General features: G+C 33.7%; 1 protein-coding gene across 1 annotated transcript in view; it reads left to right on the forward strand.

Moving 5' to 3' along the window:
• The window catches only part of Unc-76 (fasciculation and elongation protein Unc-76), a 624125-nt gene that overhangs the window by 590555 nt on the left and 11923 nt on the right, over positions 1–21647 (forward strand). Inside the window, exons 6-9 of the mRNA XM_081771974.1 lie at positions 1017–1178; positions 10097–10205; positions 13951–14198; positions 18517–18592. Coding sequence (XP_081628100.1) covers positions 1017–1178; positions 10097–10205; positions 13951–14198; positions 18517–18592 — 595 coding nt within the window. The remainder of the gene's footprint in view (positions 1–1016; positions 1179–10096; positions 10206–13950; positions 14199–18516; positions 18593–21647) is intronic.

Below are 21647 nucleotides of genomic sequence, written 5' to 3' on the forward strand. Positions count from 1 at the left end.
ATCATAAAATATGTGGGTTTCTAAAACTCTTCTAGCGAAAGTTTTTTTTTCGATAAAAATCTCGTGTAGATATAATCGCGAACTATATATTAACCAATGTATAATTGACCAAGCCGGATATATTTAAATTCATAATAATACTGTATAAATCTAATGAGAAATTTATATTGTTAAAATAAGTAGGAATTTTTAACGATAAAAATCTGGCTCCCTTCTTGCCAGATACTTCGCCGTAAATTTTCAGTATTTCCTAAACTCAAAAATATGTTATATATATATATATATATATATATATATATATATATATATATATATATATATATATATATATATATATATATATATATACCAGTTTTATTATTATTATTATTATTATTTAATCATGTGAACATTTGGCAATTGTTGGCCTAGAGTTTCCTGATGTTATTTGGAAAAATATAGATTTCCTTCAATAAAAATCTTACAGAATTCTTGTCTTTTTAGTGACAAATTCCCGCTGTCAGTTGTAATAAAAAAAATGTTACACAGAAAAATTGATCATACTCCACGACAAAATTCAAGTGCCCCCTACTTATATCACACTGTAAAAATTCATCTAATATTTCAAAGATATATTTGTGGTGAGCATAGAAGTTGTAAAGTGTACCTTGCTTTCGTTGGTGATCTGTATACATAACTTACGGTTACTGAATTTTCCCGTTTAGAAATTGATTTTGCCCATAAAACATATTGAAAATTAAGCCAATCTCTTGTTTTATTTATAGATTAGGACTGTGATGATGACTCACTTCGTATCGCTTTGTATGTGAAGAAACTAAAACACCAATATTTAATAGACTCTATAATTATGATGTATTGGTTCTTTGTTGCAGACCATTTTAACAGCAATATCGCTGACCGAACAAGAATAGACACACAAGGAAATTTCTAAAATGTCTGGCTTGCATCGTTGTGTAATCACATTAAAACATCAAAGCTATAAATCTAATTAATTTTTCTTTTTGTGTCCGTTGTAGGAGAAGAGTTCCCCTGAGGACGACCTGGACTTAATCGATGAGGATGAGGCGGTAGCTAGTGATCTTGATATGCATTCTTTGATATTATCGGGATTGCATCAGGATCAGGAACCAGTAAAGACTGCAGAAGAAGTCATCAGAGAAATTGATGACATGATGCAGGTGAGTGGAATAATGATCATTTTCCAGACAATTAATTAAGGCCAGTCAAATGCAGTAGGTATGTTCTCTGAACTCAACATTGAATGTAAAGATTTTGTTCTGATTGAAAATCAGATTCTTTGCAACGAAATCCCCCTTATTTTCTTTGTTTCTTTCTTTCTTCAGAACACCCCTTTGCCCTTGACTTGACGTATAGAACAATTTTATATGATGTAGCGTCATTTGCGGTCATGGAAAAAATTCCTGTTCAAGTGCGTCAAATGCGATCATGATTTTTAATTCCAGAACTACTTGAGATAGACGCATTGTTTGCGACTACATAGAATAGTTGAGTTCAATTCAAGTTCAGTGTTAATATATTTATTTATTTATTTATTTTAAAAACAGCTCTTTTTTTCGTGTTCCGCTACAATATTCAATGCATAGTGGTTTATTATTAGAGTATAAACGCTCTGTGAAAAAAAATAGCACTCACTATTCATTGGAACGTAACTTTTGCAGTAAGAATCAATTCTAATCAGTACCTACAGTATAGTGTGTTTTGAATGTAAAACCAATTTTTTTTATTTTTTTTTTTTATTTTTTAGAAACCTACATACAGATACATGTTGTACGCCAACTAATTTCGAATAAGATTTTTTCCTGTGACTCATTTTTCTTATTCATTTCATGACCATTAATTAGAAAAATATAACAAATACGAGGGTAATCCCAAAAGTAAGTTTTCAAGCGCTTATTTTAGTGTTTACATTTTTTTTAGATAAACAAAGAAACGTTAATTTTTACAAATACAAAGAAACGTTTTTAATGTTAACATTTTTAGAAATACAAAAAAAAAACGTTTGTTTTCAGTAATACTTGCATGTTTTTTAGAAATACAAGTAAATATTTATTTTCAATAATATTTATATTTTTTTAGAAATACGAAGAAGTGCTTATTTTCAATAATGTTTACAGTATTTTAAAGCTTATACATATAGCTATTTTTCTACATAATTACCATTTCAGTCAATTTATTTTCGTAGGCATGTGACTCTTTTTCTTTGTCTGTCATATAATTAACAAAATAGTGGAATGAAGAAAGAGGAAACCTATGTACACGTTGGTTGTACACCACAAAGCTTACTTGGCGGGAAATTTTAATATCAATCTAAGGTCATAAGAGGCAGTTTACATTAAATTGTTTGAAACGAACTTTTTTTTTTTTTTTTTTTTTTTTGCATAATCAAAAATTACCACATTCCATATACAAATCGACTTTTGATCATCTTAACTGTAAAATGAATGTAGCTGCTATAAACAGCAAAGATGTAGTCCAATAAAAAAAATTAAAATCATAAAAATTTGACTATGGTAAAAGTTTTACAATAAATCCAAATATGTTCAAATGCATCTAAGCAATCAATGAGAAGTCTTGGTAATATGGTACACACTATACAGGCTCTTCGCAAGAATTATATGACAAATTCAGTGTCGTGAACTCAGTAAAAATATATTTGTTTTCAAATATCACCACATCATGCTATATTTAGAACGTCTACATAATGGTGAACAAATAATGTGTCGCACATGAAGCAGTGTAGCAAACTTGAGAGGCAAACGAGAAGACCGATCGATCAAGTTTATGGAAGCTCGTTGCCCGTGATGAAAGTATTACAAAGAAAATTACTTTGACTTCATTTACCTTTGCCAATGTATAATAATAATAATAATAATAATAATAATAATAATAATAATAATAATAATAATAATAATAATAATAATAATAATAAACTTCATAAATCATTATTTAAAACTGAGAATCATAGTCAAGCCAGAAAGAGAGAATAAAACGAATATCACTGATACGGTGCCACTACTCGATGTGGTCATTTGGTTTTGGCATAGTGATTTTCCCCTATTTCAAAGTTTACAATTATTTTCTGTGGGGAGCCATATACCTAATCTTTATATTACGTAGACATTTTGATTATGCAATAACTTGATCTAGTGTCATTTGAAAACAATGAATTGGCACCACTGAATTGCTTATAGCATTGGTGATAACGTTTATGTATAATTTGTGGAATCTATACACTGTTACTCAAATTTATCATCGTTTACTTAGGTTCGTTTTGGTAACTTTTAAATTTAATCTAAAATTAATAGTCAGGGCTCATGGTCCTCAAATGATTATTGCGCTTAACTCTCGCCAAGTTAAATGCCCTACTGAATCTATTTATATACTTTTCTAACCCGTTTTACATTTGGAAAGTACTCTTTGGTAGTTTTGTCTATTTTGGATAATGTACCTATTCTCGACTTACTTATAGAGATATTTGATATACTTTGTTAAAAGTTTACATCCCGTTATAGTAGAAGAATAGTTTCAGACACACATTTATATCAAAACTAGTCAATTTTCAACAAGTCCAACAGACCTTTTGAACAAGTCCTTTTCAAAGACAAAATAGTATTCACAATACTAATGGTTCGATTGTTATTTTATTATTATTATTATTATCTCTTACGATCAAAGCAAATGTATTATACAGGATGGTAAGAAACTATTTGAACAAACTTCGGAAGCTGATTCCCGACACCGAAACCAGCAATATATATATATATATATATATATATATATATATATATATATATATATATATATATATATATATATATATATATATATATATATATATATATATATCCTCCGGAACTTGGGTCGGTGAGGGACAGTTTCGGCGATATAAGGTGCCGAGGGCGTGGGAAAATGAACTTCAGATTGCTGTAATTAGAAAACAACGCAACGTAGAGTGCGATTTAGGACATGACACTCGAAGTTAGACCTACTCGATTGAAAAATGTGTGTTTTAAACCTCCGCAAGATATGTCCAAGGGATTCCCCAAAGGAACATAGGGATTACTTGCAAGGTTATAGGGAATCTCTCGCACATATCTTGTGGAGGTTTAAAACACACATTTTTCAATCGAGCAGGTCTAACTTCGTGTCATATTCTAAACCGCACTCCCTACGTTGCGTTGTTTTTGAATTACAGCTCTCTGAAGTTCATTTTCCCGCGCTTTCGGCACCTTATATCGCCGAAACTATCCCTCACTGACCAAATTTCCACAGGACTATTTTGCTGGTTTTGGTGTCGGGAATCAGCTCCCGGAGTTTGTTTAAATAGTTTCTTACTATCCTGTAGTATTAGTACTGAATGGAAACTGTGCCGTGACGGAGTCACGGTGGCTCAGTGGTAGAGCGATCATCTCTGATGCATGGAGTCCTTAGTTCGATCTTAGCTCGCGTCAAGTGAACGTTATGGTGGACAGACACCGTGTGCGTGGGTTTTCTCGGGGCTCTCCCGATCCCTTCCACTTTCTTCACTCCATCATCTTCTTTATCTCTCATCAGCACCGTCTCCTTTAGCCTAGCCGGCATACGTAAAATGTGTATGTAAACTGTGCCGTGATTTCTAAATATTCGTCCGTTAAGTGTAATCATTTCAGAAATAAAAAACGAAAATTAAAAAAGATTCTTTAGCGAGAATTCGAAATGGAAGAATAAACGCTAACGGAATATGGACTACTGAAGAAAAAGTGTTTTAAAAAAAAGAAAAGAAAAGAAAAAGTAAACAATGGAAAACGAAAGAATATTGAAATGTAGAAGTTTCCAAGTTAACATTGGGAGGATGGAGGATGAATGGGGATATGTATGGTGTTGCATGAAAGGTTAATGGAAAAGTTAATGTAGACAAAATTGTTCTTTTTTTTTCTGTGAAGAGAAAAACTCTCTTAGAGAGAAAAGTGAAAAGAAAGAAAAAATGAAAACAAAGCGACAAATAGACCCAAAAGACGAAACTTAACTTGGACGAAAGTTTATTTTGACGGAATTCAGAATTAGGATTTTGTATTTTAAAAAACGGCGGGATTAAGGGAGGGGAGAGAGAAAAGAAAAGGAAAACAAACTTTTTTAAAAATGAAGTTAATTAACGAACTTACATAGTTTCTTAATCAAAATAATGTTTGCAAAAGTTCATTAAAAATGGAAAGAAAAAGATAAAACAAATTGGAAACACAAATAATATAAAGTTGATTCTATTGTTGAATCCTGTCTTCTAACTCCCTAAATCCCATTTTCTTCAATCATACCAGAAAGTTATTTGAATCTGCTACTGGAATAAAGAACTGTTCTGTTTAACTTCGTAGATTTTGTATGAAATTTCTTGCCAAAACAAATCTACTGTTGGTAGACGGTGAGATTAAAAGAGCTGGTGACGAGAAAAAAGAAAGTGAAATCTTTTAGTTTTACGTTCCACGATTATGCCCCGTAGGGATGAGCACGAGTCGAGCTAAAACTCGGCTCTACTCGAATTCGAGTCAAGTTACGAATCGAGTCAAAGGTAATTTTCTCGAGTCGAGTTCCGAGCCGAGTCACTGTTTTAAGGTCGAGTTTCAAGGCGAGTCGAGCTTGATAAATGGCTCGCTCGTTCAGCTCGTTTTAGCTCGTTTTGAACTCATGGCCTGATTAGAAAGGAAATAGAAAGCCATGAGAAATGTAAGCAGTAATGTGGATTACTTTTAGTGCTGCCCACGACAGGGGACACTACCCGCATCCCGTCTCATCTCGATAACGAGACGACAATACATTTTTATAACGAGACAGTCTCAAATGTCATGAGCACCAATGTAAGAATTTGCCATCAAGGCTGAGGCATGCTCGGTTGAATTTTTCAGGCCAAGCAGAGCTCAACCCGGGTAGTAATGTAAGCCGACTCTGCTCGGTTAAACTGAGCAAACACCTAGAGCCGGCTCGGTTGAAATGAGCCATCGGCTCACCTCAATTGAACCGATAACTTGAGCCAGTTTGGTTGGGACGAGCCATTGACTCTGTCAATTGAGCCGATGGCTTGAGCTGCTCGGTTGCGATGAGCTACCGATACGTCTCCGGTGAGCCATCTTATCGAGTCAACTCAGTTAGAATGAGTTCATAGGCTCGGTTCGACTCGGCTCAACTGAGCCGATGGTTCGAACCGGCTCGGTTGGGGTAATCCATGAGCTTGGTTCGGTTCGGCTCGAGTGACTCATCGGCTCTAGCCGTATCGGTCGGTTGAGCTGTTGGCTCGGCTCTTTTTTCGGTTCGACTCGATACTGAATGAGCTGTGAACTGAGCCGCTTGAGCCGTTGCAACTCTAAACTCGAGCCGAGCAGTTTTGAACATGTTTGATAATAATAATAATAATAATAATAATAATAATAATACTTGTAGTAGTAGTAATATTGATAATTATATTGCCTATGTTTTATACTTGAAGAGATAAGTTGAAGCTACGCACAGAATTTAGCTCGTTTTGGTTTGACTCGAAACTCGATCCGACTTCGAGTCGAGTTAGAGGTAACTTTTCGAGTCGAGCTCAAAAATGACTTTTGAGTCGAGTCGAGTTTCAAAGAAAGCTCGTTCGAAATCGCTCGTGCCCATCCCTAATGCCCTGTAAGGCAGACAAAACTAAACCTTAATGAAAATGAATGATTATACCCAGGAGCGTCATTTCAGACTTCGCTTTGGGGGGGGGGGGAGAGCACCAATGACATGTTTTGTACTAGTATATTAGTAGACAGTCTATTAAAGTATATGTATTCCTCGTGTAATTGCTCTTCCTCCTCTCCCTAAATGACGCCCCTGATTATACCTATAGAAGAATTGGTGCAATGGGAATGGGAGAGGAAACGGGAGAACCCGGAGAAAAAACACAGATACGATGTTGTCTAGCGCAAACTCACATGGCCTAGAATCAAACTAGGGATTCTTCGCACAGAGGTGAGCAATTGGTAACGAGATTTTGAATGTAATGAGAAGTAGCCTTATAAAAAGGAAAACTCCAGTTCTCTCCTCTCATTACTAATATAATAATAATAATAATAATAATAATAATAATAATAATAATAATAATAAATAACAAAGTCATGTTCCTACTTTTAAATCCTTTTTATTAAAATCAGGTGAAGTTTTTTTTGCATGACAAGAGAGAAATTTGTCCACTAACTCTTGTTAAAATTCTAATTGTGTTTAAACGTTTCAGCAGTAAATAACATATTTGAAGGCAAAGTTACAGTTTTATTGTCTGTGTGAAACTAAGTTATAAATTAGCAGTACTCTTTTACGTTCCTTTCCTAAAGCACTCAGCCTATTATTAAACCTATTTAATGTATTTAGACGAATATGTTATTGCATCTTTCTAAGATAAAAGCGAATTAGGAATTTGGAAAGGAAATAGCCTACTCGCATCTTTAAACAAAAGGAAACCACTTTCTTCCTGCTAGCATTGTAGTACAAAGGTTCTCATATAAAGAGAACATGAATTTATCTTATTGATATGCATGACTTTTCAAAAGTGTTACAGGACAGATTTAATATCATGGTTCACCGTCGACGAACCTAAGTTCACATTGTACAGTATATCTTTATTTTCGTAAAAGAGTGTTCGTATCTTTTTATTTACCTCTGTAGAAGCTTTGTTTCCGTAACGTTCCAATAAGTTGCCTAATTGCTAGTATGTATGCTTAATTTCACATTTTTCTCCATTTTTTAAATTATATATTTGTTTTCTAAGAAGTCTAGATTTAAAAGAGAAGGAGTATCACACCTACCTTCTTGACCATTTTGCGACTTGGTAATTGTAACCTTAAGGAAGGAAACAAAATTATCAAATGTACTCCATTGGAAGTGGAATTCCTATCCACATTCTCGGCTAGTGTGGTAGACAGGATCGTGGAGTTTTTATTGACATCAATAACATGAGTGTTTGTTAAGGGAGTGGATATATTACTGCCAAGGTATCATCCCAAAGTTTGCCTTGCGCTGCTGAAGAAAACACATGGACATTGTTTGCGCAGTAAAATCTTGATTGCTAAATGAGAAATCGAACTATTCATCAGCTCCCCACTTGGTAAAGTATTTTTGATCTTTTTAAGAAAAATAATAATAAGCAAGAAAGAATAATAAAATTGCTTCACGAAATATACAAATTAAATTTTTGAAAAGAGTGTAAATTAAACTTAAACCGTCCATTTTGGGGAATTATCCTTTTTCATTTATCTTTTTTCTATGTATATATAGGGGAAGAGTGTTATATGAGTTTTGTCTAAGTTTGCAATGCTGCAATGAAAAAATACAATTTTATGTGTATTGTTTATGTTATTGCTGATTTCGTTATCTTGGTTTCTTGAAATTGATTTAAAACTGGATTAAAACAGTGAGAATAGAATACTGTTCATTGAAATTCCCAAATATTGTTTTTCGTGGATTTCGAAAAGTGTTTCATTTTTGTCCCTCACTACTACCACCATTTGGTCTTTATCAACACTGAAATTATCACTTTGGACATGTTGAAAGTTAGTTAGCTCCTAGCATTAAAAAGAAATCTAATAACTTTATTTTCAATTAGTCTAGTAAAATTAATATTGTTCAAGATGAAAATATCATGATTTTTTAAAAAGATGCATAACTTCCAAAGAACATACAGTATATCAAATGTAAAGGTGGAGGAATACTTCTACAATATTATTAACGTTTAACGAAAAAAAAAATAATAATAATAATAATGTCCAAAGATGAGACATCTACCCGATTGACAGCTCTCATTGACCTGAACAAAGTGATTTATGTGAGTGTAAATCGTCATACGTAGTTTAAGAGAAAATCCCGAAAAAGTTAATATTTTATAAACTTAAAAAAAAAATGTCACTGTATGATAACCATCCCATCTATTAACACGAAACTGATACTGAAGTATACACTATACTCTGCGTCACCCGAATTGACGTATGACATCAGCCAATAAGCTCGCAGTGCGCTACTACCAAACCTTCAGTGGCGAATCTTAGATGATTAGATTCCGTTCTATAAGCCAATAAACTCGCAATACGCTGTTATTAAACATTCAGGAAGGAATCTAATCATTTATAAGTGATTTTGTTCATATGTGTGGACAATTATGAATGATTAGATTCGTCACTGATGGTTTGGTAACAGCACACTGTGAGCTTATTGGATGTTGCCATACGCCAATTCGGGTGACGCGGAGTATAATTAAAATTTTACTACGACACTAGCAAGACAACTATATAGTGTATAGTTAATGTGATATAATTCATTCTTAAACTTTAGTACCGGTAGTTATTTAGTTATGATATTGTCCAAAGATAAAACACATATCAATCGATATATTAATCGAGCTGAACAAAATGACAATGCTTCATGGCAGAGAAGGCCCGTATCCATGGGGGGACTAGAGGGGGCGGGCCTCCTAAATTTTTACTGCCCCCCTAAAATTTGCACAGTAGGCTTGTAAATGAACTATAATATGATGATGAACTATAATATGGTTGGATCGGACACCCCTACATTTTTGGATTGGCTACGGGCCTGGTGCAGGGGTAAAAGTGAGGGTGAACTCAGGGAATCTCGTTCCGCGACTTTTGTCTATGGCGTCCCTCCACTTCCTAAAAAAAAAAAAAATACAATGAGCAAAGAGAGGCACGGAGTGCGGTGTGACGTTGTGTGTCCCCCTACCTTTTCAAATCCACTTTTACCCCTTCTTCAGGATAAATTCACGAAGTAGTTTTCGAGAAATTCGTGAAAAACTGATTTTTATGGATATGTTAAGAAGTATGTAAACGCCAATCTGATGCAATTGATAATTTTGATCTGTTGAAACAGATATTTTTTAAAAAAATACATGCACTATACTGTATATGAAAAATATATATTGTTAAGTAACACAGGATCTATTCTTGTTTGGTTTCTCCCATCAGTGACATAGTACTTGTAATCACTCAGCTTCCTCCTAATATCTGTCATTTATATCATATGTTGCAGTATAATATGTTCTTGCGTGTTAAACACGTCTATTTATTGTTGTGTATTATTGTTTCAGGAAACTCCTTCAACGGAATGTTCTCCTGATTCCGATGGCTCTTTCCTTGATTCACCAGACACGTTGGAGAAGGGGAAGGAAGTACTTCAATCGCCACTTTATGAAGATAGTAAGTGTACAGGATAAGTTCAACCTTTAATTAATAGATGACGATGGTTTAATTATAAATGTTATCATCTTACCACATCATCCATTTACTCACCCCCGTATACGAGACCAGAAATAAAAATTATCTTCATACTAAAATAGGAGCTGAAACTTTCCTGGTGATGTGATGCGAATATATGTTGTCGAGATATCAACCAGGTGAAGTGTTCGTTGCACAGCGTTTCGAGAACAGACATTGTTCTCATTCTTCAGGATCAGTACGAAGAGACCAGGCAGAGAAATTGTGTATACCTATATATACACTTCATTTAAAAAAAAAAAATAATAACTTTTTAAAAAATGAAGAACAATTGTAAATATATTCCCACATGTATTATGTTAGATAAATAACATCCTTATTTATTGTGCGTGTATTCTTGAAGTATACCTAGGTAAATTTAATTATGGAAATTTAAGTTTGTCGTTGTTCTTGAGTCCATTGTACTCTCTAAGTCATTAAAATTTTCTATGGTTATTGTAATTTAACGCTCTAATTTAAATTATATGTAAAAATAATACATAATTTAGATGTGTATCAACCAATCAAGAGAACAGGCTGATTTTGGATCGGTTATACTACGCATAGTAGATAGATAACATTCAGATATTGAGGAAACTGATAGAAAATTCAAACGAGTAAAAGCTATCCTCATGTACTGCGTTCATTCACTATAGTATATAAAAAGTCCTCTTCAGCTATTAAAGCTGTTAAATCAAGTAGTGTCGAAACACCCAATACATGGCCCTTCGAATTCAAAATTAAATAATAAGAAAAGTTAGTCATTTTTTCATTATAGAATTATGTTCTATGTAATGTTGCTATGTTATTTTTAAACAAAAAGCCACAGTGTCTATGTAGTGCATTCAATGTTAAAGGAGAAATTATATTGATGATATAATACAGTGGCGTACGCAAGGGAAGTAAGATATTATGTAAAAATAAACAATTGTCGTGTTAATATATATATCTACACAAAAATTAAGTGTGTCTTGAAAGGGCTTGACTCCCTTTTATTTGCTTTTTAAAAATGCTGCTAGAAATAGTGTAAATACTATTTCAATGTTTAACAGATATCAAGAAATCAGTGTGTTTTCTTCCTGGTGCGACAATTCAGATGAAGCTTAACGTTCTTTTTAGAACCGAGACTATATGAGACGGGATGCGTTGCTTATAGGGTATCCAACGTATTTTTACTTGAGACGCGGAGATTGATTGAAGAGGAGGGAAATGAAATGAAATGAAATCAAATCAAATCTTTAAGTTGTACGTCCGACGGTTATGTCGGCTAGACTAAAGGAGACGCTGATGATGATGAGAAATGAATGAAATGGTGGAATGAAGAAAGTAGGAGGAAACGAGAGAACCCCGAAAAAACCCACATACACGGTGTTTGTCCACCACAAAGTTCACTTGGCGCAAGCTGGGATCGAACCCAGACCCCATGCAACAGAGGTGAACGCTCTACCACTGAGCCACCATGGGCCCCGTTGAAGAGGAGGATGGGGACATATTCAAACATGAGGGATATGTGTTCTTTTGTACCTAGATATTTCCATTGACACCGGAATCGATATAGATGGAATAATCTGTATTTTTAAATAAAGTTAGAAATCCCTGCTGCGGAGGTATTTAGCCTGTTTTCATTTGGCATTATTGTTGATGTTCCTTCGTCTGTTTCTGGTCAGAATCTCAGCTTTTCAGTTGATTTTCGACAATTCCCGTGTACCATGACTTTTCAATGAATTTTATCACTGCAACTAACCGATTCAATCAGAAAAATGATTTTAATCTGTTCCGCTTGAAGGTCCTTACGTAACTTGTACAATTATTATCATCATGCATTGGGACTTCAGCCCCTTCCTCCATATCTCCATATATTCTTCGCTGGTTTAGTACCTAGCGCGTATGCCTTTGATGCACGGGGTTCCATGTTCGATTCCCGGTGGGAGATCATCGAACTACTACGGTAGTTCTGATCCCATTTTAAACTATAGGTCTCGTCCTATATAGTCTCGCTGCTGACAAAGAACGTCGATGCAAATCAATCAATCCATACCTTCATATTTGGTCTAGGAATTAATTCGTGCGGTTGGTACGCACACATTGAAGCTGTAGTACAAACACAAAATACATAAATACCTTAAGAAAAATATTGTCCATCGCTAGCCACCACTTTCGCCCATCTGTCAGGCAATGTACGGATTCCGTGGCGAAAGAAGTCCTCATCCTTGGAAGCGATCCAGTCAGAGACCCATGTTTCGATATCTTCTGAAGAAGTAAACCGCTGTCCAATCAAATCGTTGTTCATGCAATCGAACAAGTAGTAGTCCGAAGGAACAACGTCTGGTGAATACGGCGGGTGGGGTAAAACTTCCCATCCGACATTTTCTAAATAGGTTTTGACCGGTTTTGCGACATGTGGGCGAGCGTTATCATGTTGAACAATAAGTTTATCATGTCTGTTCTGGCCAGAGCTTGCTTCAAACGCATTAATTGTCGTCGATAACGTTCTCCATTCATAGTTTCACCCGGTTGCAGCAGCTCATAGTACACCACACCTTTCATATCCCACCATATGCACAGCATAACCTTTGCACAGTGAATATCTCGTTTTGGTTGTGATGGACCTGGTTCACCTGGTTTCACCCAGGCCTTTTTTCGTTTAGGGTTCTCGTAATGGATCCACTTCTCATCACCCGTAATAATTCGATGCAGAAACCCCTTTCTGCTCTGTCGTTGAAGCAGCAATTCGCAAATGGTTTTTCGTCTTTCAACGTCTCTGTCTTTCAATTCATGTGGAACCCAATGTGACATCTTTTGAATCATTCCCATGGCTTTCAAGCGTTTGGAGACTGTTGTTTGATCAACGCCTAATGCTGCTGCAAGTTGTTCCTGCGTTTGACACGAATCCTGCTCGAGCAATGCTGTCAATTCTTCGTCTTGAATTTTTTTTGGCTGTCCAGCTCGCTCTTGGTCTGCCAAGCCGAAATCACCACTTCTAAACCGTGCAAACCACTTCTGACACGTTCGCTCAGCTAGAGCATGGTCACCATACACTTCCACCAAAATACGATGACTTTCAGTCGCACTTTTCTGCATGTTAAAGTAATGCAGCAGGACACCCCGCAAAAACACTTTATCAGGCACAAATTGCGCCATGTTCACTTAACTACAAACTGGTGTTGTTGACGCTTTAATCCACTGCCCTATACTACGAACGATACGCGATGACAGGGGTTTGCAACACATGTATGGATACACGGAACTGTGGGACGCTCCGTTCGTTGCGCCATCTCTTGTCCACCCGCACGAATTAATTCCTAGACCAAATATATTTGTTCCAATGTCCAATAACCACATTTGTTTTATTTTAAAATACCCATAGTAAAGCATGCATATGTTAGTTTTTAGCATTCTTATTTAGCAATCACGCAAGTCCAACTTCGAATCTTGTGACTGAGATCTTTGCAGGAACCTCCTAGTTCCATCAGGAAAATGCCCGGACGGCATCTTTAAGTTTAGACCTTGGTCTATATTCTTTATCACTGCTATTGCTATTGTTATTGATAATGTAAATTGGCCACACAAACTGTATTGGTAAAGTGTTAAATAAATCAATATAGCTAAGTATAGAGTTTTCTAGTAAAAATTTGATGTAAAATGTAATGAATGCATATTACATGTTCTCTCTTTCACCTTTTTCCAGAACTGAAGACTTTAAATCTATCACAACTTAATGAACTCTACCTAGAACTTGAAGTGTTGATTCGAGAGTTCTCGGAAACACTAATTGCAGAGCTTGCCCTGCGCGATGAATTGGAGTATGAGAAGGAGTTGAAAAACACATTTATCTCGTTATTACTAGCTGTACAGAACAAACGGCGGCAGTACCATGTCGAGAAGAAGAGGAGTCGAGGTGCTAAACCCTCGGCAGCGAATGGGGTGGATCCAAAGGTGAGAAATGAATTCATTATATGTTAAAAGACACGTTGCCAAACTGAATAACATAGGTAAGTTATCATCTAATGGAGTTGCGATTGAAACTTCCTATTCGCTGGCTAAATTTTCCATAATCTTTCTGTTTCACTAGACGAATGCTGGGGTGTATAGCCCAAAAAGAATGACTTGCTAAATTAATTCTTTGTATCCGTTTTGACGAATCTTTGCTGGAATCCTTTCATGCCTTAAGGTAATGGGTAGAGGCCGTTTTTTTATTTCTTTCTTTTTTAGAAAAAGAAAGATAAAAAGGAAAAGTAAGATGGATGTTCATTCTTTAAAAAACAACTCTTTTTAGTCAAATAACTCTTATTAATCTTACTGTCAGCCAGTAAAGAAATTTACAAATATGGTTTAATATTAATTATCGGAAAAATTCTGGAAATGAACAAATTTAGTTCGTAAATACATCTTCAGTACTCTGGAACATTATTTTTATAGGCTTGAATAAATTGTGCTTTGTTTGTTAAATATTCATTTCATTTATCTTAAGGCATTTATTCATTAGTAATATGTTTGCTTTAATAAGTGGCTTTAATTACGTAAGAATTCACTCTCGGTTCTTCGGAGACGAAAGCCGATTGAATACGGTCTTTGTTCAGTGATGTTTGACTAGTGATTCGCAATACGACATAGATACCCTGCTTTAATGAACTCATGCATTAACGGAAAAGCCCCTGAGAGAGAGCTCGTGGAAACATGTATGAGTCACCGTGAATTGTGACTGGTCTGGTTAAAAGAGAAAGAAAAAAAGGAAATCTAGACATCAGCTGTTGTGTCTAGTACCGTTCTTGCAAACTCCTAATAAGGGAAGGAATATGTAATCATCCATTTCCTTCCCTTTTGTATCTGGAGAACGTTTTAATATGACAGTTTTGTAGACTGAAACTAGTTTTCTAAGTTAGTTTGATACTTCCGTTGTATAATTTATTCACATATACTATATTAATGTTCCTTTCATTAAGATTACATTATCAATTTGTAGTCTTTCTGCTTTGAACAGTTTCTCTTATCAGTTATGTCCGAACTTATCAGTTAAACTCTCTTCATTCTTATACATTATGATTGTCTTTAGATAGGGATTTTAAAACGTCTTCAGAATCCAAAGGTAAACACTGTCCAGAAATATTTAACAAAAGAACTAATATTTTATCGCAGACAGTGTAATATATATGTCTCACAAAATGTCTAAACATCTTCTAAACGCTGCAGTCCGGAACTCAGAATTTTCCGTTAAATGTTTATTTTTCTTTCCGTTGTCCGCGTAACACAGTTTCCGCTTAATGAAGGGACTTTTTACACGTTTTGTTCTCCAAAATTCATTGGACCGTGAAATATTTCCGTTTAAGACAGTTTTCCGTTTAATAAAGGGTCCGTTGAAGACAGGTTTCACTGTATATATATATATATATATATATATATATATATATATATGTGTGTGTGTGTGTGTGTGTGTGTGTGTGTGTGTGTGTGTGTGTAGAAATGATCGAAAATGACCAATAGTAGTGTCGAATCAATAGTTTTCGGGGTCGCTGAAATGAACAGTAACACTTCCGATCCCGTTTACATCCAGTTTCACCCCCGCAACTTGGGGGAGGAGGCAGATACATTAAAATGATCAAAAATAACCAATATTAGTTTCGAATCCATAGTTTTCGTGGTCACTGAGATAACATAGTGATACTTCCGATTCCGTTTAAATCCGTTAATACCAAAATACAATTGTTGTATAATAGGTAAATTAATTTGAATTTCTTTTTATAACATATCTGTTAAAATTATAAGAAGTTTAAAAAAAAAAACCTTATGAATTTTATTGCCTCATTATTTTTATTCCATTGATTAACGCTTTAACAGCTGTCATTAGAAGATTAGTAAATAACATCTTATAATCGTTTCAGCAATGTGAATTCTAGTTGTCATATAACTATTAAATTAATGCTTTTTCGATAGACAGTGCCAAAGAGATTATGACTGATGCTTTGCGTGATTGCAAAGCTTACGGAAAGAGTTAATCCTAGTAAAGCTCGTTAGGTGAATACGTGAAAAACTGCATGTCTTCTCTTTTGGCTAACACCAAGATGGCATAATAATAAAATAGATATACAAATTAGCACATGTGACAAACGGAAAACCCAACTTTGGGCCAAAATGTATGTGTAAGCACTTAGAGCAAAAGTGTTTCTAAACAGGCTCATGAGAAACGAAAGACACATACGAAGAGTATTAACCATTTCTTAGTTTCAATTGTTCGGATTCCATCGAATGTAAATTTGCGTCAGTGTTTCTTTCAGACTTTTTTTTGGGGGGAAGGGGGCACTGCTCCCCTGGAGTAGACCAAAATAATACGTCTATACCATAATAATAAATAGAATAGTATCATTAATACCCCCGAAATACTAAGTGTGCTTCCCCCCGGAACATTGTTTCTGAAAGAAACACTGGTTTGCGTGTTATATGATCTCGCTATTCAAAAGGGCAGAGGTGTACGCAGGAATTTATTTCGATGAGGGAGGGTGTGCAAATTTGATATGAGAATAAATTGTATTAAAATTTGTACAATTACCTTTAAAATTAGACTAAATTTTAATTATCCGGACTCCCTAGGACCCCCACCCCCTGCGTACGTTCGTTGAACAGGGACGTTAATTTCAAATCTTTAGATCAGTATATATAAACTGAGAAATAGATAGCACAGGCAAGAATAAATAAATAAATAAGAACTTAACACAATATAAATTAATGTATTGTAATATCTAAGTCAGGAGTGGGGGATCCTTTTTTGTTTTAGTCACATTGACAATTCCCATTTCCCAAGAAGACCGTATATGATAATTTGGAATAGACCTAATTTTTGTAGTTATTTTACAGTTATTATTACATTAATAATTTACATTAAAATATCTAATACTATAACAATTAAAAAGATAAAGTAAGAAAATTTATCATTCACTTACTCTTTTGCTTCATATTCCTTATATAATTTAGAATTTTTCACGACAAGCCACACTTCACAACTCTGAAGGTCGCAGATTCTCCATCTTGGACTAGGTAATAGTACCTGATATAAACAATTGGGCTGAACATATAGGTTACCGTATTTTACTAAATCTTGGAAGCTTTTTATGAAGATAGCAGAAAGTGCCCAAGAAACCGTAGATATTGTTTGAAGTTACGGAACATGATTTCGAAATAAAATTGATTTCGCCGTTCTGTTCCGTTCATGTAACATAGCGTTGATATAAAATTTATTATCAGACAACTTGTCAAAACTTCTGTATATGAATTCTTTTTATCAAGCAATCTTCGATTATAATCTTCTTGAATGATTGAACTATCGGAAACTTTAATTATTTGCTGATGAATGCAATAGAATTTAATATTTAACAAGACAAAGACATCTTACATTTATATCCCTATATTACTTTTTTTTAACAAAAAAAAACTGTTTCCAGATATTTCTCCCCCGTTCTTCGGCGTCTATTATTTTGCTCCCAGCCCCCGCCAAGTGAACTTTGTGGCGGACAAACACCGTGTGCGTGAGTTTCCTCGAGGTTCTCCCGTTTCCTCCCACTTTCTTTATTACACCATTTCATTTATTATTCATCATCACCGTCTCCTTTAGCCTGACCGGCATAATCGTGGGACGTAAGACTCAAAAATTTCATTTCATTTTCTATTATTTTGCATCGCTGCTTAAACCTTATGACATGATGGAGAGATCTTTCACTCTATAAATTATTTTTTAAAATGAAAACCTACACTTTCATTCTGAATTTCCAAATTGTTTAGGACAAAAATGCTAAACATTTCCTTTTGAAAAATCTTTACTAGGAAAAAAAAATATATCTACAAAATTTAAACTGTTGGATGAACTGGTATACTCCTTAGTTTAAAAGGATTTTTTCGAGTCATGAGGTTTTCAGAGAGAGAGAGAAAAAAAAAAAATTCATTCTTCATGTCGTAAGTTCAGCAGCGCAGTGGAGTAATACCAGCTGAAGAAGAAGTGAGACAAACTTTGAAACAGTTTGTTTCTTTTCCTTTTTTTAACCAAATTAATACAGAGAGGTTAAGGTAAGATATCTTTCTCTTTTTAAACAGTAGAAACTTATTTACTTCCAATGATTCGTCAAAACATGTTATGATTATAGTGTTCAAACATGTTTAGCCGAAGTTAGTTTTTTGTTTATGTATCTATTCTAGTAAATCAATGTGTACAAAAAAAAAAAAAAAAAGACTATCGACTAGGATTCTTTACATTCATGTTTATTTGCAGTACCTGACGACGGTCATTCCTTATCATCTCGGCAGTGGTCCCCCAGACAACCAAGCTTTGCAGGTCCTTATCAAAAGTAAGTACCATTTCTTAAACGACGTTTCATTTTATTCTAATGTTGTAAGTGTTATTGTTATTGATGCATCTGTTGTTAAAATGTGGTTGGAAGTTCCGAGAAAACTGTAACAAGCAACTAACTTTGATTGATTTAAACGTACCCTTTTCTACGCTAGGAAATAGCTGAATTACTTTACTGCCTTGCTTAATTTAAAACGGGTTTGTGTGTCAGAGTTTACTGCAAAAAATTGAGGTATTTTATAAATATTCTACCCGAAATTTGTTTTTTATACGAAACTAACAAATCTTTGTGTAAAAGCGTAAACACAATATGACAGTCTTCAAATATACAAATGTTTGAGAAAAAAAATTAAAGTAATACCTCAGAACCTCTCTTTTCATTGTTTGACTACAGGCAAATAAGATTTTGAAATAGGAAAGTTACGTAAAAAAAAAAAAAAAAAAAAAAGAAAAGAAAAGAAAAGAAAAGAAAAGAAAGAAAGAAAGAAAGAAAATAATCCCTTTGCGACAAATATTTTTCAGGAAGTACTGGAAGTTAGATAAATAGTTTTTGTAAGTACCGAGTGAAATTAATACTTGGGGAATCAGGTAGACACACTCAGGTGATTCGAATTTTGTCTCTAGCTTGTAGAAATCTAGTACTTTTCAAGAAGAAAAACTGCAGGTCATCCAACAGTGGTAGAGATATAGTTCAAACATCTTCAGAGCAGCTACCGAGTATAACATAATTCTTTTATACTACATAAATAGATGCAACTGTATTCCGCTTGATCAAGATTTGTCTCTTGGGACAGGTTAAATTTGTTATAATTAAAACTGTGCTAGTTACAATTCGCGATGTAATTACACAGGAAAATATAGATGCTGAATTTGTTTTCGCTAGTTAGAACGTTCTCGCAATTAGTCTTAAAACTATATATATATTCTAAAGTAATGTTAGCCTATAATAATATACATTCCGAAAATATACATTCCTATTAAGTCTTTCATTACGTCATTAGCTAGATACACTATGGTAAATGAGGTATAGGGTATTCTTCTAATTAATCTGTTAAAAATTAATGAATTAGAATTAATGAATTAAATTAACGAATTAGAAATTTTTGTTAATTTTAAATTAATCAAATTTTTGAAGATATTAATTTTTTAATTTATAATCGTTTGAAAAATTAATCGTTATTTTCTTCCCTCGAAAAACGGATGTACTGCTACAACTTCTCTGTGGTTTATTTCAAAAACTAAATATACGGTTTCGATAGAGAAGTGGATCAATATAGGTTTCAACTTCTCTTGAAATGTGTGTCATGAACTTATTGGATCTTGTAATGATGAAATCACAATTATTGAAGATTATCATGTGTACCTCGACTTTTTTAACGTGATATATATAAAAATAATATTATCATTTTTACTTCATCTTAAAATTATCTAGACATAAACTCTAAAATTGTATTTTTAGTAGAACTATGAGTTACACAAAAAATATATTTAAAAAATAAAATTTGCATTAATATTTTTTCTCAATTTTATGATTTTTGTATGTTATTATTTATGAATTTTGTTTGAAAATAGTAACTTTTCTTTATAATCAGTTAATTTTTTTATACCGTTAATTTTATCTGTAAATTTTACATTGACTTTTCCAACTTTTTAATTTTAATGTTACACTATTAATTTTGAAGTTAATTTTAATTTTAAACTTTAAAATTTCTAGCTGTAGATACACTATCTTAAAACCATTATTAACTCTTAAATTTCTATTTTTTAAAATATATTTTTCAATTAATATTTTCAAAGTTGTGTACATATTTCCTGGAAAATGAAGTGATCAAGGATTTGTGTTTTAATATGATAGTACATCTCAAGTCATAGATGATTTTTTTTTATCATTTTACTTTCATTATTGAATTATGATCACCTGCGATATTTGATTATCAAGCAGCAATTGAATTCCAATGGAAATTGGAATTTCAACTTCGAGCTGATACTTAAAAAAAAAAATCGTTTATCTAAATTGAAATAACTCTGTATCTTTAAAATAATTGCAACTTTAAAACTCTGACGGCTCTTGAGGGAAGACACATCGGTAAAAATTTAAATTTTATCGTTACAAGCTAAAGAAAGAAAGCTTTATACAACTTCAGGAAGCTGTATACAAAATTTGATACATTAGATAAGGTTTCTTTCATTAGTTTTATGTAACTTCCGTCAAGAACCATCAATACCCTACATAAAAGTAACCCTCAGCATGAAGTACGGACAAACACAAGGTCAGAAGGCATTTTTATGCGCTCGAATGTGAAAATATGCTATTACAAAGAAAAATCGTTTAAAAGAAAAATCGTTTAAAATTCTTAACTAAACTTTATTTGTTACCCAGTGAAGCGGGCATGTGTAACTAGTTTTGTCAGTGAAGAACACAATTATGTAACGTTATTCTTAATGTGACTTTTTTTGTTTTATTATCATGTATTTCTAACAATTCCGAAGATATACCTAGTCGTATTCAAAGATTAGCTATAAATATAAAAATGACTTAAAACAAAGCAACTCCTTGGATACATTGAAAATACAAACTTTTCCAAAATATAAAATAACCATAACTTGTAAAATTAATACTAGTGCGATGCTGTACAGTTTTGTAAAATATATTGTATTATCATTTGTCGTGTTACCGCATACGGTATTTTGCGCCTTCTCCAATTTTGGACTTGTGCTAATGAAAATAGCAAAATTTAAAACTCTGAGGCGGAAGAAAGAACTAATAATACCAAAGTTTGTGCTTTAGTGTAAGCAATGATTCCCTTCTCTTCTTGTGTTCGCCATATTAAATTCGGGCAAGTGAATGACAACTAAAATCTCGATATTACCAAATATGTGCCCTTACATCCAATAGCTCTAAATAAACAAAGTGATAATATTGAAATTTAGCACATCTTCAAAATTTTATTTGTGTAATTTGTCTCACACAGGCGATGACCAATTATCACATCAAAAAATGATGCCAAATAACTTCAACTTCACTATGAGACCCACAATGTTGCTGTTTTTCT

The sequence above is a fragment of the Thermobia domestica genome, chromosome 9, assembly GCF_964235325.1.
Source record: "Thermobia domestica chromosome 9, izTheDome1.hap1.1, whole genome shotgun sequence".
Classification (NCBI taxonomy): domain Eukaryota; kingdom Metazoa; phylum Arthropoda; class Insecta; order Zygentoma; family Lepismatidae; genus Thermobia; species Thermobia domestica.